Below are 22781 nucleotides of genomic sequence, written 5' to 3' on the forward strand. Positions count from 1 at the left end.
GGTTGGATCTCCTTGCATTCCAAGGGACTCTCAAAGGTCTTCTCCAACACCACAGTTCAAAGGCATCAATTCTTTGGTGCTCAGCTTTCTTCACAGTCCAACTCTCACATCCATACATGACCACTGGAAAAACCACAGCCTTTACTAGATGGACCTTTGTTGGCAAAGTAATGTCTCTGCTTTTGAATATGCTGTCTAGGTTGGTCATAACTTTCCTTCCAAGGAGTAAGCATCTTTTAATTTCATGGCTGCAGTCACCATCTGCAGTGATTTTAGAACCCAGAAAAATAAAAGTCTGACACTGTTTCCCCATCTATTTGCCATAAAGTGATGGAACTGGATGCTATGATCTTAGTTTTCTGAATGTTGAGCTTTAAGCCAACTTCTTCATTCTTCTTTCACTTTCATCAAGAGGCTCTTTAGTTCTTCACTTTTTGCCATAAGGGTGATGTCATCTGCATATCTGAGTTTATTGATATTTCTCCCAGAAACCTTGATTCCAGCTTGTGCTTCCTCCAGCCCAGCGTTTCTCATGATGTACTCTGCATATAAGTTAAATAAGCAGGGTGACAATATACAGCCTTGATGGACTCCTTTTCCTATTTGGAACCAGTCTGTTGTTCCATGTCCAGTTCTAACTGTTGCTTCTTGACCTGCATACAGATTTCTCAAGAGGCAGGTCAGGTGGTCTGGTATTCCCATCTCTTTAAGAATTTTCCAGTTTGTTGTGATCCATACAGTCAAAGGTTTTGGCATAGTTCCCAGCCACTTTAATTCTCCCTTCACAGCAGTATACTTAGCTTCTTGTTAACTTAGCTTTAGACTCCACTGTTTAGAGAATTTACAAGGTCTACCTTGTTCAGAGTATCTCCAGAGAGTAAAACTGGGCCTCATTCAGTAAAGGCAGTTGGTGAATGTTTTAATGACTTAGATACCTGTGCTAGACTCTGTCTCAAATAACTTTTTTGACTTTCAGGAAAATAATTTATGGTGTGACTTGGTTAATGTTTTATAGGAACATAAAAATGTTATATTAAATTGTACTTTTACTAATAGATCAAAAGGTTTGCATGCACGCATGCTAAGTCACTTCAGTCGGGTCTGACTCTTTGCTACCCCATGAAGCATAGCCCATCAGGCTCCTCAGTCCATAGGATTCTCTAGCAAGAATACTGGAGTGGGTTGCCATGCCCTCCTCCAGGGGACCTTCCTGACCTGGGGACTAAACCTGTGTCTCTTACATCTCCTGCATTGGGAGGCTGGTTCTTTACCACTAGCGCCACCTGGGAAGCCCCCAAAATAGCCTATAGCACCCTGTATTCCCAGGCAGACTCCCATCCACATACTAACCAGGCCCAACCCTGCTTAGCTTCAGAGATCAGGTGTGTTCTGGGTGGTATGGCCGTAGATAAAGAAGGCTTAGGCAAACTGAAACTGGCTCTGATAGTACAGCAAGTGAAATGCTGAAATCCTTTGACTAATTTAAACAGGCAAGACTCTTTTAAAACAGAAAAGTTCTAATATTTCTTTCCCTCATATTTTAGAACATTAGATACTACAAAAATAATGTAAACCCTCCCACAAAACAACAAAAGAACAATTTCATTTTAAAGAATTTTATTATAGGATGTTAATATTCAGGACACCTTCAGAGCACCTTATTCTTCTAATCAGATTTTTGGTAACTGGTTTTAAAGTGTTACTTGAGTATTTTTCCTCATACTGGCTTTCAGGCAAAAGTACTACTTGGTGCTTGTTTAAGAGATGTTAATTTGATTAAACAGTTTATCCTTAATAACCTGAGACATCAATCCATGGATAGCTTCTATGGTAGTTTTACAGCTAGAAAGAAAAAACAGATCACATAATGTCATAAGAACTGAGAACTGTTTCAAACATGCAACTTGCATGACCCCCACCCCCCCACAATTCCATCCTTGCACCCCTAGTAATGATTCTGGTCCTATTCATACTCTGCAAAACATACTGTATACCATACCAATCTACAGTTTACTCTCTATAGTATACCATAGTGATTTTTAGCCTTCTGCATGTATTTTGATTGTTTCCTACTGACTGAATTTTCCCAAAAGAATGACAATGTAAATATCCGATAAAATTCAAAAGTTATTTTATTATTTGTGAAAAGGTTTGGGAAAAGTTCTATTTTAGAAGGTTACTGAAGTTATTTATAATTCAGAAATATAGACTGATTTCAATATTACACTAAAATCTGCTTTTCTTGTTGTTCATTAGTTGGAATTGTTTTTAAAAATAATTTTAATGAACCTTGTGTTTTTTCTCCTGAAGTAATCAGAGACATCCTTCAAACAATGCAAAGGTAAAATTAGATTAGTGGATGAAGGACTTAGATTTTAGAACTGATAAAAAAAAAAAACAACAACCCACCAATATTCAGAAAAGATGCAATTCTTGTAAAATTACCCCCCAAAGGAAAATTCTCTACTATTGTACTACTACTATTCTCCTTCCTACTTTTCTTCCTATATAGTTACATTCCCACAGTGACATTTTTGCTTCGTAAGAAATTGAGATATAAATGCAGATAAAAGTGTAAATCAGACACATATAAAGATAGATGAACAAAATGACATATTCAGAACAAGTATTAAAAGCCCTAACGTCAAAGAAAAATATGATTTTTATCCAGGCTGCTACCTCTATACCTTTTATTACTCACAGAGAAGAAATAAATGAGGTCATTCTAACCCAAGATAGCTTCTATTCCAACACATTTAGGCCTTCCGTTTCTCTTTTCTTTCTTATCAACTAATTTAGTTCTTCTCAAAATGGATACCAAGATAGTGATTTATATAGATGTCAACATAGTCTTCCTTTCCTCTCTATCCCTGTCATATTAAAATTCAAATTTTTGTGAAAGTGAATATTATATTAGTCCTCCCAATTCTGTATGCATCTGAAGGATCACGTAATTATTTCATGTTATCTCCAGTTTGTTCTTAACAAATTCTTCACTGAGATTTGAGATACTAAATTACTGTATAAAGGATTATTTCAGAAAAACAGAGAGATAATCATTTCTCTGATATTTAGGCCTTAAAACTTTATAAAAATTTGAAATTTGATAAACTTAAATCCTAATTTAATCCTTCACAAAAGGATTATATTAGAATAGATTAGGACATCTTTTTGCAAAGTTTTGCTTTGGTTTTCATTTAAAGACCCAGCAATGGACTGGTTTTCTTTCTTATACTTGATGGCTGAAGCTGGAAAAGGTGAAAGAGTTTTTCACAACATCACCTAGAAGCCTTTAATATTCTTACCTACTGTCTCCTAAATTTTCAAAGTTAAAACCTGCATCTGACAACCTTAAAGGTCCAAGTAAGTTAACATTTAGGTACCACTGTAAGTTATAGGTTGAACTGCAAGGAATTTGAATCCTGTTATTTACAAATCTTGAGGAAAAAAGGTAGGGGTAGGAATAGATTTGCTCTCACCTGTCTCGTGTAGCTTTGGCAAGTTTGTCTTCTGACTTTCGGTCATGTGTTTCTAAACCCAACATGAAACTTCCTCGTCCCAGCTGGGCTTCTGACTGTTCTAATTTTTCAGACAAATCAAAGACCTGACCGGTGGTATAGTCTGCATTCTATGGGGAAAATGATATTGTATCAATATACTAGTCTTTCATGTAAAAAAAATACATATGTAAATTTTCTTCCATATAGAATATTTCATTTACAAATAATTCTACTATGAAATCTAAGTGGATATCAGTGAAGTAAGAAGTCAAACTATACTTGCAAAAACTGATTCCAAAGCTCAAGCAGTTGAAGTATAGAAATTTTTCCCTTTTATAGTTTAAAGATTAAATTTGGAATTGTCTTTTTTGACTGCTTAAATCTAATAATTTGTTATTATGAGGGGCTCTGAAGTACATAGATTTGAGTCCAGATTGTGGTCCTCCTGCAGATTAGCTGGGAGGCCTTGGGAGAGGTCCTTCACTTTTCTATGCCTTACAGTCTTCCTGTGAAAAAGGGGGAGGAGGGTGATAATTTCTACCTTAAAGCTATTGTGAGTTACGTATACAAAGCTTGTAGGACTGTTGATGACACCTAGCAAAAGCTTAACAATTGTTAGCAAATTTTGTTAGTTTTTCATGTTGAACTTCCAGAATTAGTACTTATGACACATTTAAAAAATTACATTTGTTTTAGCTTTTCTAATTACCAAATTAATAGTTATACAGAAAATCTGGAAAATGTAGAGCAGTATATATATATATATATATATATATATATATATATAAAAGAAAATACCTACCATCCCCTCCACCTAGCTATAACCACAATTTTTTTTTAGAGTATTGCTATATACTCACATGAGCTTCCCAGGAGGTGCTACTGGTAAAGAACCCCCCTGCCAATATAGGAGACTTAAGAAACATCGGTTTGATCCCTGGGTTGGAAAGATCCCCTGGAGGAGGGCATGGCAACCCACTCCAGTATTCTTGCCTGCAGAATCCCATGGACAGAGGAGCCTGGTGGGCTATATACAGTCCACAGAGTCACAAAAAGTCAGCACATGCACACCCATATTTGGTAAACTGAAATATTCTATATACTGCTGATATTTCATACATTTTAAAAACCAAAAGTTTAATAATTACATATGTACACTTAAGTGTAATATTTTTTAAAAGTTTCTCCTGGAATATCTTTATGTTCTATTTGCTCAGTCTGTAAGATACTGTAAAGGCAGAACAGTTCAGCCACAAGACGTATTAAAAATATTAGCTGTCATCATAGTTACTACAAAAAGCCCTTTAAAATGCTACCAGCTTTCCAGTGATTTTACAAACTTATGATAATTTTTTAAACATGCAATTATATTCACTTTGTCTGTATCTAAATGGTTTAGGTCACCAATACATCCTTCCTCAACAGATTTGGAAAAAACCCTAATGTTTGTAGATCACTTCACACCTAGAAGATTTAGCTGCAGATATAAAACTGTGGGATGGCAGAAACAGTTATACTATTAAAATGAAAAAAGAAACCAATTACATTTCAAACAGAGAACACTAATATAAATCAAAATGTAACTTTTTTCTGGTAGCTTTTAGATTACATGCTTTAGCTGTAAAGGGAAAGAGATGACATACATTTATTTATATATTTTTTTCTTAGAATGATATAATGTACTAGGTATTAAACTACACAAAAAAAGGAGGAAATATAATTTAACCTTTTCTTGATTATTAATGTCCTCAGTATATGCAGTGTTGGAATACAGGGACAGCCACAGGCTGAGTAAGTAGAGCTGGCTGCTTTTGTACAAAGGTTCAGACAGCTCCAGTCTCACTGCTTCCTGCCCATGCCATCATGTGTCACTTCTGGCTGCTATCAGCATACTTGCCTCTAAGGAAACATGACACATGAGGCATTTAGCAGTGCTAGATACATAGAAAACATTTAATAAATGTTTGCTATTATGATCACTCTCCCTCTTTCTAATTTACTGTTTCTGACTGTTGAGGATAAGAAATAAGAAAAAAAATCATAGTAAATTCACAGTAAATATGCTCAAGTGAGGTTTTTACCCATGAGTACAATGAATCAAATAAGCAAAACATAATTTATTGAGGCTTTATTATATGCCTGCTGCTGCTGCCAAGTCGCTTCAGTCGTGTCCGACTCTCTGCGACCCCATAGACGGCAGCCCACCAGGCTCCCCCATTCCTGGGATTCTCCAGGCAAGAACACTGGAGTGGGTTGCCATTTCCTTCTCCGATGCATGAAAGTGAAAAGTGAAAGCAAAGTCACTCAGTCGTGTCCAACTCTTCACGACCCCATGGACTGCAGCCTACCAGGCTCCTCTGTCCATGGGATTTTCCAGGCAAGAGTACTGGAGTGGGGTGCCATTGCCTTATTATATGCCTGCTGCTGCTGCTGCTAAGTCGCTTCAGTCGTGTCTGACTCTGTGCGACCCTTAGTACTTTGCTAATTACTATACATATATTTCATATAATTCTCAGTGTACTTAACAATGTGGGTATTATTATCATTGGGCCCAAGAAAGGCTCAGACACATTAAATAATGCTGTGAAGGTCACACCCAGCTAGTAAAATGGCATACTTATTTCTGAACTGAGTTTATCTTATTCCAAATTTAGTGGTTCTAACCACTATGCTATACTGTACTATATGAAGTGGCTTACTTAAAAAAGATCTAGATAGAAGTTTCTGTCCTCTTCTAGGTATTAGATTTTAATGATATATTGGAAAATATTGACTTTTTCTTTTTCTTTTTTTTGGTGGTAGCAGCAATCTGCTTGCTATAAGTAGTGATATTCTGATTTCTTTGGGGGACATTCTTAGTCCAAGTGCTCCGGAGAGTTTCTTTTACTCCAGCCCAGCAGTAAAGCAGTGATGCACTTGCCTTGGCTCAACTACTCATGGTGTTCATTCCCTTGGCCCAGAGCAGGTTTAAGGTTAGGCATGTGACCTATAAAACTCAGAGACACAGTGAGGCTTTGCCTGGGAATATGCTGAGTGGTATGTATGTGTCTGTGTATGTGTGTGTTATGTATCTTGACCTTTTCTTTTGAGTGTGGAATTGGGAGGTCTAAGCTAATACTGCCATCTTGATTTCACATGAAGTCTGAAACTGAAACCAACTGACCTGAAATCAAAGCTGAGAAAGGAAGACCAAGACCTCATAATATTGTCTGAATGCAAACTCAGGCTGTGCCTGAAGTCAGCCCTCCTCCTGGTACTCTTGGACTTTGCAGCTTACATGATTCTCTCTTTTGTTTTAGCCAGGTTGATTGGGTCTCCTGTCACTTGTAACTAGAGTCCTACCTGAGACACACAACAAAGAACACTATTGGCATTTTTCTCTAAGTCAGAGGTAGATCTCACCCTCATCTGGACTCAATAGTACACAATACAGATCGTAGCTTGGCCTAGTATTCCAATCCACTTCTGGTCATGCAGAATCTGCCCCCAAGCCCACCATCTTGGCAAAGTCAGTCTTTCCATGCAAAAGAGTTTCAGACATTAAACTTATATAGATTGATAAAATTCAGACAAATTCCTTGCAAGCATGGTACTTACCGTAAGCAAGCTAGAGGAACTCAGCGTATTCACCCAGTATTTATTCCACAAAAGCTCAAGCAATTTCCGATCCAAAGAGGATTTGAAATATGAGACTTCTAAGGCATAGTATCTAATGAAACAAAACCACAAATCTAGTAAGTAAAAAACATTCAACCACATCACATAAAGGCTACGACCAAAGTTAAGTTAATTACATTTTATATCCAGATAGTCATGCTTTAATTTTTTCCAATAGAAAAACAGGTAAAGCTGGTTTTCTTACTCTTCAGGGGGGTGGTTGCAATTTAGTTAAGAAAATATTCTCAAGTTATATTTCTCCCCTCTGTAAAGCCCAGAAATTCTCAGAAATTAATAACTAATCAAAAATTTTGAATGACATGTATTTACCCATGCCACTGACTTCATAAATTTCAGCCAACAGTAATGAACTTACTCTCTCCAAGGATAGCTATTACTTTTGTTCAGTTCAGTTCAGTTGCTCGGTTGTGTCCGACTCTTTGCGACCCCATGAATTGCAGCACGCCAGGCCTCCCTGTCCATCACCAACTCCCAGAGTTCACCCATACTCATGTGCATCAAGTCGGTGATGCCATCCAGCCATCTCATCCTCTGTCGTCCCCTTTTCCTCCTGCCCCCAATCCCTCCCAGCATCAGAGTCTTTTCCAATGAGTCAACTCTTCTCATGAAGTGGCCAAAGTACTGGAATTTCAGCTTTAGCATCATTCCTTCCAAAGAACACCCAGGGCTGATCTCCTTTAGAATGGACTGGTTGGATCTCCTTGCAGTCCAAGGGACTCTCAAGAGTCTTCTCCAACACCACAGTTCAAAAGCATCAATTCTTCGGTGCTTAGCTTTCTTCACAGTCCAACTCTTACATCCATACATGACTACTGGAAAAGCCATAGCCTTGACTAGATGGACCTTTGTTGGCAAAGTATTGTCTCTGCTTTTAAATATGCTGTCTAGGTTGGTCATAACTTCCAAGGAGTAAGCGTCTTTTAATTTCATGGCTGCAATCACCATCTGCAGTGATTTTGAGCCCCCCAAAATAAAGTCTGACACTGTTTCCACTGTTTCTCCATCTATTTCCCATGAAGTGATGGGACCAGATGCCATGATCTTTGTTTTCTGAATGTTGAGCTTTAAGCCAACTTTTTCACTCTCTTTCACTTTCATCAAGAGGCTTTTTAGTTCCTTTTCACCTTCTGCCATAAGGGTGGTGTCATCTGCATATCTGAGGTTATTGATACTTCTCCTGGCAATCTTGATTCCAGCTTGTGTTTCATCTAGCCCAGTGTTTCTCATGATGTACTCTGCATATAAGTTAAATAAGCAAGTTGACAATATACAGCCTTGACGTACTTCTTTTCCTATTTGGAACCAGTCTGTTATTCCATGTCCAGTTCTAACTGTTGCTTCCTGACCGCATATAGGTTTCTCAAGAGGCAGGTCAGATGGTCTGGTATTCCCACCTCTTTCAGAATTTTCCACAGTTTATTGTGATCCACACAGTCAAAGGCTTTGGCATAGTCAATAAAGCAGAAATAGATGTTTTTTTGGAACTCTTCTTGCTTTTTCGATGATCCAGCGGATGTTAGCAATTTGATCTCTGGTTCCTCTACCTTTTCTAAAATCAGCTTGAACATCTGGAAGTTCACGATTCACGTATTGCTGAAGCCTGGCTTGGAGAATTTTGAGCATTACTTTACTAGCGTGTGAGATGAATGCAACTGTGCGGTAGTTTGAACATTCTTTGGCATTGCCTTTCTTTGGGATTGGGATGAAAACTGACCTTTTCCAGTCCTGTGGCCACTGCTGAGTTTTCCAAATTTGCTGGCATATTGAGTGCAGCACTTTCACAGCATCATCAGGCTTTTAAAAATACCAAAAATTACATGTGGAGTCTTGATTCCTCCCTTTCTAATCCCCTAATTAGGAACAACTGCTTTTTGGAAAACCAAAACTTTGAGGTTGGTCATTAAAGCATATAAAAGAATTTATAAAGGTGCCTAATTTATAATCAAGGGAAATTTGGTTAAATGTCTGAAAAACTTATTTTTTTAAGAGTAATAAATACTTAAACATGTCACTACGTTACAAAGAAACATAAGGGACTTCTTCACCTTAAGGAGCTTACCATTTTCATGGGACACGTGGGATGAATCCATGAAAAGTTATAAATATAATGATATATATTGAATAACAGTAAGTGATGCTATGCTGCTAAGTCGCATCAGTCGTGTCCGACTCTGTGCGACCCCATAGACGGCAGCCCACCAGGCTCCCCCGTCCCTGGGATTCTCCAGGCAAGAACGCTGGAGTGGGTTGCCATTTCCTTCTCTAATGCATGAAAGTGAAAAGTGAAAGTGAAGTCACTCAGTCGTGTCTGACTCTTAGCGACCCCATGGACTGCAGCCTACCAGGCTCAGCTCCTCCATCCATGGGATTTCCCAGGCAAGAGTACTGGAGCCGGGTGCCATTGCCTTCTCCGAAGTGATGCTATAGTGCATATTTAAAATTAATCATCTGCCAATTAAATGTTAGTGATAATGAGTACTGTTAGTATAGACAGAACAGCCTGAGAGGCTCCAGGGAAAAGGCAGGAACTCGAGTAACCCTAACATGAGTTTATAGTGTGGCTATGTTAAGAGCAAGGAAGAAGCATTAGGAAGAGATCCCTAACTCACAAAAAGGAAAGTCATGAAAGGAGCAAGAAGTTAATCAGTCTGCCTGGACAGTTTAGTGGGAGCAGAAGGATTTTGTAAGGGAAATCTAGAAAGCTATGTTGGGGTCTAGCTAGCAGAGGACATAACATAAAAGGCTAAGAAATTATCTTCTAGGTACTTGGGACTCATGGAAGGTGTCTGAGCAGATCAGTGATACAGCCGTTTATATCAGTGTTTGAGAAAGCCGGCTGTGGTAAGATGTGTCAGAGGATAAATGGGAAGCAGGGAGACCACAAAGGATGCCACTGCAGTGGAGCAGATGTCAGGAGAAAAAGGCCTCACTTTCAATCTAGTGGTGTCGAAGATAAAGGCACAGGGACATAAAAGAAATGTGTGTTCTTTCAATTCAGGAATGAAGAAATTTAAAAAGAGTAAGAATTTAAAGACAATTCTCAGTAAGGGCTTTATAAATAAGATACCCATGCATATGTGTAGATGAAAAAGACAAAGCTATAGTGAAATGTGGAAGTGGGATGTGGAAACAGTGTATTTCTTGAGCACTTATTATGTCCTGGCACTTTATATATATTCTCATTTAATCTTCCCTACAACCACAAAAGGAAAGATTTATTATTCCCATTCTACGCAGAAGAAACAACTCTAGAGTAAAGACCTGTTCAACACCACAGAAAGTGGCAGCAAAAGGATATGGTATTATATCTGTTATCAAAACCTCATGGTCTAATTTATTGTTATATCCAGAGTGTAGATATTTAAGACATTGTTTAAAGAAGTGAAGCCCCGGGAGTTGAGGCAGTTAGGTATGGGGAGAGGAGGCAGGGGTTCAGGTGGAAAGGTCAGTTTTAGAAATGACACATTGTACCTCTGATACTTTAGGGGAAAGAGAGGATGAGTAGAGCAAAAGATGTAGATTATAAAGGATGGAAAATAAGGGAGCTCAAACTGGAGGGTCTAGAATAGACTTTTATGTTTTAAAATTTGTGGATCACCTTAATGTTATTACTTAATTCCGTAGGCTGATGCAATGAAATTTTTTGGTCTAATATTAGCTGAGTTGAAAGCAAGAGTAGCAGAGCTGAAAGCAAGAGTAGCAGAGTTGAAAGCAAGAAGAATATTCAAAATTACTTGTGGAGCTAAATCCTCATCTTCTGTACAGGAAGTCAATAATAGATACTGCCTAGAAACTGAAAATCAAGAAGTAGCACTATCAGCATGCTGTTTAAAGTTAATGGGGTAAATACTTAAATGGAGCATAACTATAAAGTTTAAGTGATTCCCTCTGGGGGTGGGGGAAAGGGAATGTTTTTTTCATAGAACCAGTGCCTCTTTAAACTATGTGCTTATATAACATTGATAACATACAAGCTAATTTAAAAAATCTGTTGTGTCCTATTTTTACTAAGGCTCTTCAAAGTTAAATATATTTAATATCTGTATTAGATTCTATGTTGAAAATGAACTTTGGATTATGATCTAGAATTTAAAATAGGAAAGAAAAAAGATCAGTGTAAACTAAAAATTATAGCTCATTGTCAAATGATTTAGGAAATGATCTATAATGAGTCTGCTCTTAACTTGACACTATGTTTCACTGAAGATTTGAAATAAAAATAAGCAACTTATTTGCCCTATTAAAAAAGTTTACTCTTTATTTAGGAACTGATCCTAAGTAAGAGAGTACCTTTGAACATCCTGCTAATTCCAGGTTCAGAATTCTAGGCTCTAGCAATGCAGGTAGTTAGAAAGTAGCAATTCCTCTTAGAGAGGCTCATTTCTCAGAAAAAAACAGGAAATGCAGGTTTGTTTGGGTACAGAAAGCACAGTATGCCTCTTTTGTTTCAAAAGCTGCTGCTGGCGATGAGAGAAGCAGAGTAGGTATTAAAGATATAAGCTTTTGAAACTGCAACTCAATATAAATGAAAAAAATTGACTGTTAACTCTGAAAGTGAAAGTACTACAGCAAAGGTGTAGAGCAAATTAAGTGATTTAATTACAAACCTCTCATTGAAAAATAAAAACCTGTTTTTCCAAAAGTATGCCAAAGATGACTGAAAATCAGACATATTTAAAAATTAAATTCTAGAAATTCTAGTATTTTCTAGGAATTATAAACAGAAAAATAAGAGCAGTAGTAGCACATGAGTAGTAAAGCATTCCTTGAAGTTAGGATAGGAGGTGTGGAGAAAGGGACAGTAGTAATCAGGCAAAACTTTTTTTTTTAGGGGGGGGTGCCCACACTTCTATGTGCCATGCCCTACTTTAGTTGTTAGGATATAGCAGTGAATTGATTTTTCTCTCATGAAGTTCACCTTCTAATGAGGTCAATAACAAGGAAGCAAAAACATATCAGATGGTCACAAGTGCTAAGAAGAAAAATGAAGCAGGGAAAGGTAACAGTGACTAGAAAGTGCTAATTGGAATAGGGTGATCAAGGAACATTCTCTGTTAAGGTGACCCTTAAACAGACACTCGTTGACTGAAATAGTGAGTCACATGGAAATAAGGAAGAATGTTTCAGGCAAAGGATTAGCAAGTGCAAAGGCCCCAAGGCAGGAGCCGGCCTAGTACATCTGATAAACCATAACTGAGGCCACTATGGCTAGAATAGACAGAGCAAAGGCTTAGTGACAAGAAGTAGAGTCACTGAGACGGACTCAGAACGATTGTGGGGGCCAGTCTACATAGGGTTGTGTGGTCCATGGTAAGCACTAACTATAGATCTTATTCTTAATGAGACAGGAAATTACTCTGAGAAGGACGAACATGATCAGACTTACGTTTTAACAGAATCTGTTTGGCTGACAAAAGACCTTTAAGGGGTGGGGTGAAGTGCAGAAGCAAGAAGACTAGCTAGAAGGCTAGTGCTCTCATTTAAGTTCCAGATGGCTGTGGCCTGGGTCAAGGTGACAGTAAGAGAGGTGATATATTTAGAAGGTGGAGAAAATTGTCTTCACTGGTTTACCGATTTAAAAAATTGAGATGTAATTCACATAGCATGAAATTCACTGTTTTAAAGGAGTATACAATTAAGTAGTCTTTAGTATGACTTCTTTAACTCTTGAAGTAAAAATGTTTAGGGAGAACTTTTGCTATGTGGAAACTGGGTACATTGAGGGCTGTAGAAATTGCTAGCGTCAGGCTGGCCCTGCATACAGCTTCCTTCAACTTTTACTTTCATTAACAGGCCAAGTGTCTCATACATTGATAAAACGTATATAGATGGGTAAAAGGCAAATAACATGTTAGATTAAAACAACTGTTAATAAAGATTCAAACATTATCCTATATTTATATATTCTTACTATTATTTTAAAAGGTATTATGAAATGCATTTCATCTGAATTTTTTTCTCATCTGTAAAATTAGGGGCTTGGTCTGGATGATCTGAGGTTTCTTAGGATGATTCTGGCATCAGATACATTTTAAAATGACTTACTGTTTGCAGTGTACACCAAAGTCTTCTATTTTATTAAGTGGGATGGTCTGGTACTCAGAAGGTCCTTCATCTGGAGGCTTATAGCCCTAAACAAAAATGAAGAAAATAGAAGACTTAAACACAACCGAGGAAAAACATATGTTTTCTATGTGACTTTCTATTTACAGAAACATTCATTTGGGGGAGCCAATTACTGAACATAAATGCCTAATAAAAAAAAAGTATATTGCTTATACTCTTCCTCAACCCCATTTGGTGGCTGAAGGCTAGATTTGGCTTAAGATTAATTTTTCTTGTCCTTAGGTGATATTCACTTGTGCTCATATCTATTTCAGATTGCAGTAGATAGTAGATGGCCATGACACACAAATCCTTATCAACAAAAGAACACTGCTTTTCTAGTAGAATTAACAACATGCAGCACAAATGTATTACCTTTTTGCTAAAGACAATTTGTGGTAGTTGGGCTTGTATTTTGTAAATACCGTTAAATTGTTAACTATAACACACCTTTAAAAATAAACCAAATATTTCAAAATTGAAAAACTATAAGAACTTGGAATTTTTCAAATTACCTTTGGATATGTCCTGAAGGCTCCAAGATTCACTTTCCCTGCAGATATTGTTCTTGTTGGGTCAATCTACAAGAAAGATATATTTAATATCTGCTGACTTATTTTTTTAAACATTATAAGCCTAGAAATACATATGTACATATAACACTATAGGCACACACACATAGTTAAAAGTAACCAATAGGGAAAAAAAATAACCAAATTGGAAAATCACAGAAGTGAACAGAATGGTTAAATACAGAAATCTCATCATTAATTTAGAGATTAGATCTAGTTATTATACTATTTTAAGAGTATTAATTAAAGATTTGCTTATCTTTCAGAAGTCTTTTTAAACAGATGAACAATTTCCACCTTCCTTAGGGTAACCTGAATTGCATCTAAAATACTTTAAGCATAGCAAGAGCTGTTCTAGCAATTCCTCATTTAATCAATTCACTCAACATCGACCAAATGCCCACTGTGTGCAGGGAACTGAGACACAGGTGCTGTGTACATTCTCATCTAACAGAGGGTGGGAAACGACGCAGAGAAGTTACATAACTTGTTCAGAGTCCCAGCTACAAAGACGTGGAATTTAGATTCAAACCTAGGCTGGCACCAGAGCCTTGCTCTTTACCATACTGTTTTTGTTTCCCTGTATACCTGCTTTAGTAAATCTTCATGAAAATTAATTAGCAACTGATTGTAAAAATACTTACTACCACTGCTACAAATGGTTCCTGGAACTGCTGATTGAGCATCTGAGTACTAACATCAATTCCAGAAAGCCAGCAGCCATAGCCAGGGTGGCTATGATACCAGCCAATTGCATTTTCAAGGCGGCCAACCTAACAAATGAAGAGAGCAAAGGAGCTTGAGGTTCCTGTTTAATCTTAGAGATGCTTGTGATTTGTCTATTTATACAGCCCTACAGTAAAATAACAGTATGCAGAATAGTTACAGCATATGGTGGCTCAGAGGTTAAAGTGTCTGCCTGGAATGCAGGAGACCCGGGTTCGATCCCTGGGTTGGGAAGATCCCCTGGAGAAGGAAATGGCAACCCACTCCAGTACTCTTGCCTGGAGAATCCCATGGAGGGAGGAGCCTGGTAGGCTACAGTCCATGGGGTCACAAAGAGTTGGACACGACTGAGCGACTTTACTCACTATGGTGCTTTCAAAAAAAATTTTTTTAGATAATACATGCTCAAGGCACAAAATTAATAAGATACATGTACAATAAGGTCATTCAGTCTCCTTCCCACCTCTTTCCCCTCAACTAGTTTCTCAACCCAGATGTTACTGTCATAGGCTTACACACCTGTCTTCCAGAGTTACTCTCTGCATATAGAATATATTCTTTGCACATATGTGGATTAATGAAAATACACAATGGCATACCACCAATAGTATTCTACACTTTGCTTTTTCACTCAACAAAATATTCTGGGATTTGTTTCACATAAATAAACATAAATAGCTATCTTTTAGTTTTAAAGGCTGGCTGGCAGTTCATTGTGTGGGATATAAATCAGCTTGATATCCAGTTACATTTAGGTTGTTTTCAATTTTTTGGTTTTAAACACACATAATGAATGTGAGAATTAAAATTTCTTTTAAAAACTCAGATATAGTTTATATATGTATAATACATATAGACATTCGTTCAGATATACAACATAATGTTTCAATATATGTATATACTGTGACATGATCACAATAAGTACAGTTAACATCCAACCCACATGCAGTTACAAATTTTTTTTTCCTTGTGATGAGACCTTTTAAGATCTACTCTCGAGAATTTTTAAAAATCCATGCTAATCTCATATATGTTACATATAGTTGAGAATAACTTAAAATATAAACTCTAATGTAGGAGGATAGTTTTAAGTTTAGAAACTCAAAAATAACTATGAGACTCTTAACTCTTAATTTTAGGCAACAGTGTTTTTACCTGTTTAGCATTTTCTATGTATGCAGCCATGTACTCATACGCAGCAGCCTGAGCGTTCACTCGCGTTTCAGTGCCCTCTACTGGCAAAGCAAAGCTGTCCATAATGATCATGGTCTCACCATCCACCTTGCCCAGCATCAAGCCCATCACTTCCAAGTTGCCTCCTGATCTGGCATGCATCACCATTTTCAGTAGAGCCAATGCTGAGATTTTGCAGTACTTAAAGTAATGGTGACTACAAAACAAAGGCATGGTGTAATTAACTTTCTTATGTAAGTATAATTGTAAGACAGTTTTTGTAGTTTTTGTGGAGATTAACAAATAAGTATTGAAGCAATTTAAACTGATGGAATGGGGAAAAAGCATATATATAGAAAGAGGGAAAGAAAAACAAAGTATAAAAGGAGAGAGTTCCTGAAGGGGGATGGAAAGGATAAACATAATCCTGCAAATTACTTCCCATTGGGCGAAGGGAAAAGTATGAAATAATTTTAAAATACGCTATTCGAGTAGACAGAAGGGAATTAATTACACGACCATTTCAATAGACTTTTTCTCCATTAATTTCAGAATCACCAAATCTAGGTTTCTGACCCTGGTTGGTCAATTTTGCCTCATTATTCTCCCACTTAACCTTCCAGGCCTAACAGTTAAGAATGTGGGCTCTGACATCCATCTACCTAGGTTTGAACCCTTTTACTGCCATATCCTGGCTGTAACCTTGAGACAGACACTTAATGTCTGTGCCTGTTCATAGAGTTGTTGTTTGGAGGAAATGAGTAAAACAATGTACATAAAGTGCTTGGCTTAGTGCCTGACACATAACAAAACTTTTTAAGTGCTAGCTGCATTATTAACCTATCTTTTATAGTACTCTGAGAGAACAGTGTGTTGAGGGTTGTAGCTTCTCTCTGTGGTATCAGTCTAAAAATGGGAAATGTAGCCTTAAAATCTTTAGTCCTACTGTGATCAGTATTTCAGTTTGTCATCTGTGTATGTGACTAAACTACTGTTGAATAAAATTACACTTCAGTCTCACTGATGTAGCCGAAGACAGCAAGGATGACTGTAACTGGAGATACAACCACACAGTGAGGCTGATAATTTAAAATATTCAATAGGCTATATCAATCTAAGTATGCAGCCTGCTACAGAAATAGCAGACAACCAGGCAAAATAACCAGTCTGTAAGAGTGTCAGTGTCTTTGAGAAGTCTTTTTAAAATGTCTGCCCACAGATTTCAATCACAGCTGAAAAATATAGAGACCTGTCCTTGGGAGTCAAGACATGAATTAAAATCTTCACTCTATTGGGGAAAAAAGTCCATTATTGTGCTTCTGTTACATACATTCTAGACTCTTTTTTATACATGACCTCATCTATATAACATCACCAACAGATAGGTCTTTTTTCTCTTTTACAGATAAAAAAAGATAAGTAAATTTCAACTATTTAGTTATAGTTGTGAGATTTGATTTTTGGTCTTAACTGTTGTTCACTAAAGAATTCATTGCTTCCATCTAATTATGAAGTAAGTTATTTACTGTATTTGCTTGTTTTCATATATGCAGAAAAGGAATAAAAATACAGTATTGTGTTGTCATAAAGATTTAGTGACATATGGAAATTCCTAGCTCAAAACTCAGCCTGTAGTAAGTACTAAGTAAACACTGCTGAATCTGAATACCCACAGTTAAAGCTTGCCTTGTAAAAAGCTGTGAGATAGATGAAATATGGTTTTTGTTGTTGACCACCGCTTTCCTGTCTATCCATTAGAGAGACTGTGTGATCTTTTTACTCTTTCCATACAATATCTGCTGTCAGGAAAGGATAAATACTGCTGCAAAGAAACCTTGACCTGTCATCACTCCCAGGGACACATGAGTTTTGCTAAGGGGCAAAAAACCTTAAGCTCTGTTGATATAATTTACAGCTTCTGTAGAAAAAATGGTGGAGTAAACATTGTGGGAGACTGAGTAGAGCCTCTTTGTTGTTTCTGAAATAATTATCAGCAATCAAGAAGCAATTATAGATCTAAAAGATTACAGATTAAAAAAAACTGGCTCATAATTATTTTAGAGAGCCTTGGATTGACTCACTATCTGAAGATAGCTGTAGTCCTAGTCTGAAATCAGCTGAAGATCCCAACAAAGTGTATATCGATACACAAGGTTCAAGGCAGAGTGTGGAGTATCTCTAACAATACGGGGGCTGAGAAGTGAAAGCCCAAACTACCGCTGTCGTTTTCCACTTCCATTCTCCCAAGGCAAACGAGACAGAAAGGGGGAATCAAGCAAGCCCCAGTGGAGGGTCTTACGCTTTATTTGCGGGGATTAAAAGGTAAAATAAAATTTCTTAGGCGATTCCTCTTTCTCCTTGCTGCAGAGGGAAAGACAAGCTCTCCCAACTCCTACTGCCCCTGGGTCTCTTAAAGTCCCGCCACCCCTCCCTCCCCTGCGTTTCGCCAGGGACCTCCTCACTCCTTAGTCCAGGGCTTCGCCGCCAGGATTTCTTGCTGCTGTTTCTTGTCGTATTTGTAGATTTCATCGACACTCTGGGCTTCCTGCATGTTGTTGGCTAGCTCCCACGTTTTCTGGGCCATGCCACTCCCGGAAGCCGCCATCACCGAGGAATCAGATAAGCTGTCGCGTCCGCAATCGAGACGCAACTTTATCTCGCTGGGTTTTCGGGCGTGGGCTCCGGACCCACCCCACCGCAGGTGCAAACTCACACTAGGCTCTCGGGGCAGCCATGACACCCAGCACCGGAGGTGAAGTTGGTACGGACCATCCGCAGGATGGCGGGGGTGCTTGGGGGACGCGGCTATATACACAGCGGTTATACAATAGTTAAGAGGAAGAGGAGTCGTCTCATTACTGAAAAGAGAACTTATTATCTTGGAAAATTATATGTGTGAAATAGGACGAAAACAGTAATTACCTAGGGAATGGTATAGCCTTCTGCACCGGAAGAAGGGCATGTAACGTTATGCCAGAAACTGGAATTGACCCTACTTGATCGTTCTGCGCAGGTTCGGCTTCCGCCATATTAAAAATGGGGATACTTAAAGTTGCGATGGGGCAGAGAACTGTTTTTACTCTTGCCTGGAAAATCCCATGGACGGAGGAGCCTGGTAGGCTGCAGTCCATGGGGTCGCGAAGAGTCGGACGCGACTGAGCGACTTCACTTTCACTTTTCACTTTCATGCATTGGAGAAGGAAATGGCAACCCACTCCAGTGTTCTTGCCTGGAAAATCCCAGGGACGGGGGAGCCTGGTGGGCTGCTGTCTATGGGGTCGCAGAGTCTGACACGATTGTAGCGACTTAGCAGCAGCAGCAGCAGCAGCAGCAGCAGGTACTCTTAAGATTGTTGAAAGCCGAAAAAAAAAATGTCTATGGAAAAGTTGACATAGAAGTAGTTCTGAATGCCGCTTTTGAGAAAATGATAACATGGCATCCTAGTTTACTTCCAGATGAATCATTGCACATGCGTGAAGCCCTTTGACTTGTAGTGGTTTGGCGCTAAACTTTCCTAGAGGGCCGTTCTCTAGCGTCCCAAGGTGGCCATGGAAGCTCGTGGATGGCTATTATCGTGCCTTTTGGCGCGTTTGTAAAAATTAACATCAATACGAGCTATTAGTGTTTTGCAAGTGTCCAGTACCCACTTCTTGAAACAGTTTAATCTACATTATACTGTGGAACCACTTCTGTCCCCTAAGCCGAATTAATCTAGGGGGAATATGTTGTCATCTAAGGGTTAATACAGTGTGTAATTATTTCATTTATTTGCTTGTTTTAGGTATCCTTCTCCTATCCCCCCATTCCACACTAGATTCTAAGTTCCAAAACACAGGGACCGGGTTTCTATTCCTTGTTTTATCCCTACTACCTACCATAGATGCTCAGTGTTTCTATTACTGGGAAAAATAAAGGCGGGGGGGGGGGGTGGGGACTTTCACCTCTGCAACTTCAACTTTTAGTTACCTTGAAACTTTGCATAAGTGGTCAGTGTTGCCTGGAGTGCTTTCCCCTTACTTTTCTGACTGGGAGCTCATATTAATATTTAAAAAGAGAGCTCAAAGATCTCTACCATGGAGTCATTCTCAACTTCTTTTTCCAGTCATCTTCCTTCCACGACGTCTCTAAATGTCTGTAGGTGCTTCTGTAGCTGTTACACATTGAAATAACGTATTTGTTTACTTGGAAGTTTTTCTTTTCACTGTAAGCGGGTGCTCTCTGCTCTGGGTTGTATCCTCCACTCCTAGAAAGGTGTGTGACATTTAGTTAAGGCAAATATATAGGAATTACAGAATCCACAGCCCCGCTTGAGGTTTTGACATTTCTTTCAAACCCTCATACAAGGTGACTTCAGATAAAGGACCCTTAGCCCCAATGGCCTGGGAAGCTAGAGATCTCTTTTCTAGTGGTGATGTATGGCCACTAAGTATTCGGCTGAACTTATTTTGAAATTAGTAATAAAGCCTAGGACAAAACGTTGACCAGACTCCTGAGGGAGCAATAGTGCCTGGAGAGGTGTGCCAACAGTTTTTCTCTACCAACCCTGCCTTTTCCCCCGTCTAACCCCTCCAGGCTCCCCCCACCCATCTCCGCCAGGCTCTGAACAGAGGCCAGCTAGGGCTTGGAAGGTTTAAAGTGGGCAGAATCAGGTTAGCCTGAGAAAGTGGCTCCCGCAGTTGAACAGGCTCAGGCGGAGTCCCAGCCCAGATACGGGCGAGCCCCGCGAACCGCCGGGCGTCCATGCGGCCTCCGGGGCGGCAGGGGGCGCCCTCGGCCGCGAGCCTCTGCCCCGCGGCCGTAGTGGGGTGGGGCCACGCCAGGGCCGTTGGCGAAGGGCGGGCGGAGGGTTCGGCCCGAGAGGCGGAGCCCGGGCGGCTTGTCACACCGTTCCCGCGCTGGGCGGCCGCCGTCGCTTCTTCGGACCGCGGTATAGAGCCTAGCTAGAACGCTGTGCTGTTCCCCGACGCCAGACCGCTTACCTGAGTAAGCGTCCGTCGGCCGCGGTGGGGAGCGGGCCTATCAGGGTGTGGCCGGGCTTGAGGTTCGCGGGGCTGGGTTCGCGGCTGAGGGCCTCGCTGGGGACCGAGGTCCTGGGGTTACCTGGGTTGGGGTGGGGTTCCCTGCGTACTGGGGTCTCGTGGACGCCGGGCTGGGGGGAGTCTAGCAGCTGCGGGCCCCGGGGTCCCGGACCTCTCTGGGGTCTCGCTGCAGCGTGGCTGGGGTCGGTGCTCGGTGCCCGGGTTGCCCTGTGCGTGAGGGTCTCGCAGCCGGGGCGGTGCCTTGGTTACGCGGTCTGGATTCCAGGCCGCAGCTCCCACCGCCGCCGCCCCGGGTGCTGTTGAGACCCGGTTGCCTGACAACGCGTTGACGCTTCCCGAGGAGACTGCCACCCACGGCGCCGGCGCCCGGAGGCCAGCTGCGCCTAGGTTCTCGTGCCGCCGCTCTCCGCTGCTCGCCAGTGCCTGTCGAAGCACCATTCCTTTCACTCGGGGCTGGTTAATGGTTAACGTTTATCGAGTGTTTGTGTCCCAGCGCTGTTTCTCAGTGCTTTGCAAGTAAAATTGGATTCCCACAGCCCTGTGGGTCGGCGCTATTATTAGCCAGTTTTTCCCGGGCTCCTTGAGCTTGAACCTGTTCTTTCTAATTGCCTTGATTTTAGGATAGTTACCTGCGATTGGAATCACGTTTGCAATAACTTAGCCCTGGGATTCATCCTTTGAGAGAAGCTGGGTCTCAAGATTATAGGATGAAGTTTAGCTTGGGTTTCTGGGAAGACTAATTTCTACAGTAAACCACTACCTTGATTCCAAACACCTTAGGAAATGCAGGAGTCTAATAGTAACCAATATGAGTTTGTAAAAAGCCAATTATCCTCACAGATGGTGTTCAACTTTATATGAAAGAATGGCTTTTCATATTCATAAGCAAAAAGGAATCCTATGGAAACCCGTAAAATGTTGCTTTCTTTTCTGCATATTTCTTCTTGGTAGGAGTGCACTGATTTTCTGATGGTTAAGTGTATGCTGAAGTGCTCCCCAGGGATGAAATTTTGAGTCTTTCTCGCACGTGGTGCTAGTGGTAAAGAACCCCTCCTGCCAGTGCAGGCCTAAGAGAGGAGGGTTTGGTCCCTGTGTTGGGAAGATCCCCTGGAGGAGGGCTTGGCAACCCACTCCGGCATTCTTGCCTGGAGAACCCCATGGACAGAGGATCCTGGAGGTCTACAGTCCATAGGGTCGCACAGAGTCGGACACGACTGAAGTAACTTAGCACCCAGGCACACAGTACAGATAACCTGGTGAAAGGGAGCAGGTGGTTTTAGATAGGATAAATTGAAAAAGGGTGCTTTCACTGAATGGATCTGGTTGTGCCTTACACACACACACACACACACGCATGCATAATGATGGATTACTTAGAATGAGTTCCTCTAGGATTGCTTTTTCCCTCTAGTTTTTTCTTTAAATTAAACCTCCAGTTTTGGGTCATTTAGTTGGCTGTTGCATCAGATGTTTCTTTGGTTTCACAGGTTGTCTTCTAGTGATGGCAGATGGGATCAGCACAGCTCCAGGTGCTCTGTTGCTAATACCTATACTATGAAATAACATCTCCCCCAACCCCCATTGGAGAATCATTTAAGAGTTCTTTGGACTTCATCTCAAAAGTAGCCAGAAAATTCAAGTGACAGGTTAACCCAGAAAATCTTTTGCAGTTAGTGAAATTAGGGTATAACTAAGAACATTCAGAATACCACACACAGTTCAGGTGATGCTGGGTAGTGATGGGACAGCAGTGATTGTAGAATGAAGGTAATTAGCATGCACATTCTCTGTTGGGGAAGACTAGGGGAAGCAGGTGGTCAGCCTAGAAAAACATTTCTCTGTGGATCTCCTATGAAATCAGTGTGTCTTGGGTTTAACTTTGAAATAAATCTAAAAATTTGGGGAAAAGAAAGGGTGCTTTGAGTACAGCGCTTCTCAAATGAAGTTTTTAGACTTAACCTGATTAACTGTTACAGACTTTGAGCAGA

At 39.9% G+C, this 22781-nt stretch overlaps 2 protein-coding genes across 51 annotated transcripts in view; one reads left to right on the forward strand and one right to left on the reverse strand.

The window, feature by feature from the left end:
* Nucleotides 1-1600: 1600 nt before the first annotated feature.
* COPS5 (COP9 signalosome subunit 5) lies at nt 1601-21214 on the reverse strand. Of its 2 annotated transcripts, XM_069600203.1 has the most exons (9): nt 20734-21214; nt 18217-19997; nt 15737-15971; nt 14500-14628; nt 13799-13864; nt 13224-13309; nt 7098-7209; nt 3480-3628; nt 1601-1842 (listed from the first exon to the last, which is right to left on the reverse strand). In XM_069600203.1, exons 2-9 carry the CDS (start codon nt 18357-18359, stop codon nt 1758-1760), a joined length of 1005 nt encoding a protein of 334 aa, XP_069456304.1. In that variant the 5' UTR covers nt 18360-19997; nt 20734-21214; the 3' UTR covers nt 1601-1757. The 2 variants fall into 2 exon arrangements, with proteins under 2 accessions (XP_069456304.1, XP_069456305.1); XM_069600204.1 differs by lacking the exon at nt 20734-21214 and having other exon boundaries at nt 18209-18508.
* CSPP1 (centrosome and spindle pole associated protein 1) overlaps nt 18766-22781 on the forward strand; it is a 115712-nt gene continuing 111696 nt past the window's right edge. For 13 of the 49 annotated variants that reach the window (XM_069600142.1, XM_069600158.1, XM_069600177.1 and 10 more), the window contains exon 1: nt 20568-20737. The gene's annotated coding sequence lies outside the window, so the exon portion shown is untranslated. Of the gene's footprint in view, nt 19092-20545; nt 20738-22781 lie in introns of those variants that run through there. The other 36 variants (XM_069600144.1, XM_069600159.1, XM_069600179.1 and 33 more) reach the window with 11 other exon arrangements.

Source organism: Ovis canadensis, chromosome 9, assembly GCF_042477335.2.
Source record: "Ovis canadensis isolate MfBH-ARS-UI-01 breed Bighorn chromosome 9, ARS-UI_OviCan_v2, whole genome shotgun sequence".
NCBI classification, from domain to species: Eukaryota; Metazoa; Chordata; class Mammalia; order Artiodactyla; family Bovidae; genus Ovis; species Ovis canadensis.

Excerpts from the sequence above, each read along its gene's own strand:
- COPS5 (XM_069600203.1), bottom strand. The coding sequence starts at position 18,359 with ATGGCGGCTTCCGGGAGTGGCATGGCCCAGAAAACGTGGGAGCTAGCC. Across the intron at positions 7,210-13,223 it reads TTTGGTGTACACTGCAAACA|ATACTATGCCTTAGAAGTCT; the intron begins GTAAGTCATTTT and ends TTGTTTCATTAG. Across the intron at positions 1,843-3,479 it reads GCCAAAGCTACACGAGACAG|CTGTAAAACTACCATAGAAG; the intron begins GTGAGAGCAAAT and ends TTTTCTTTCTAG.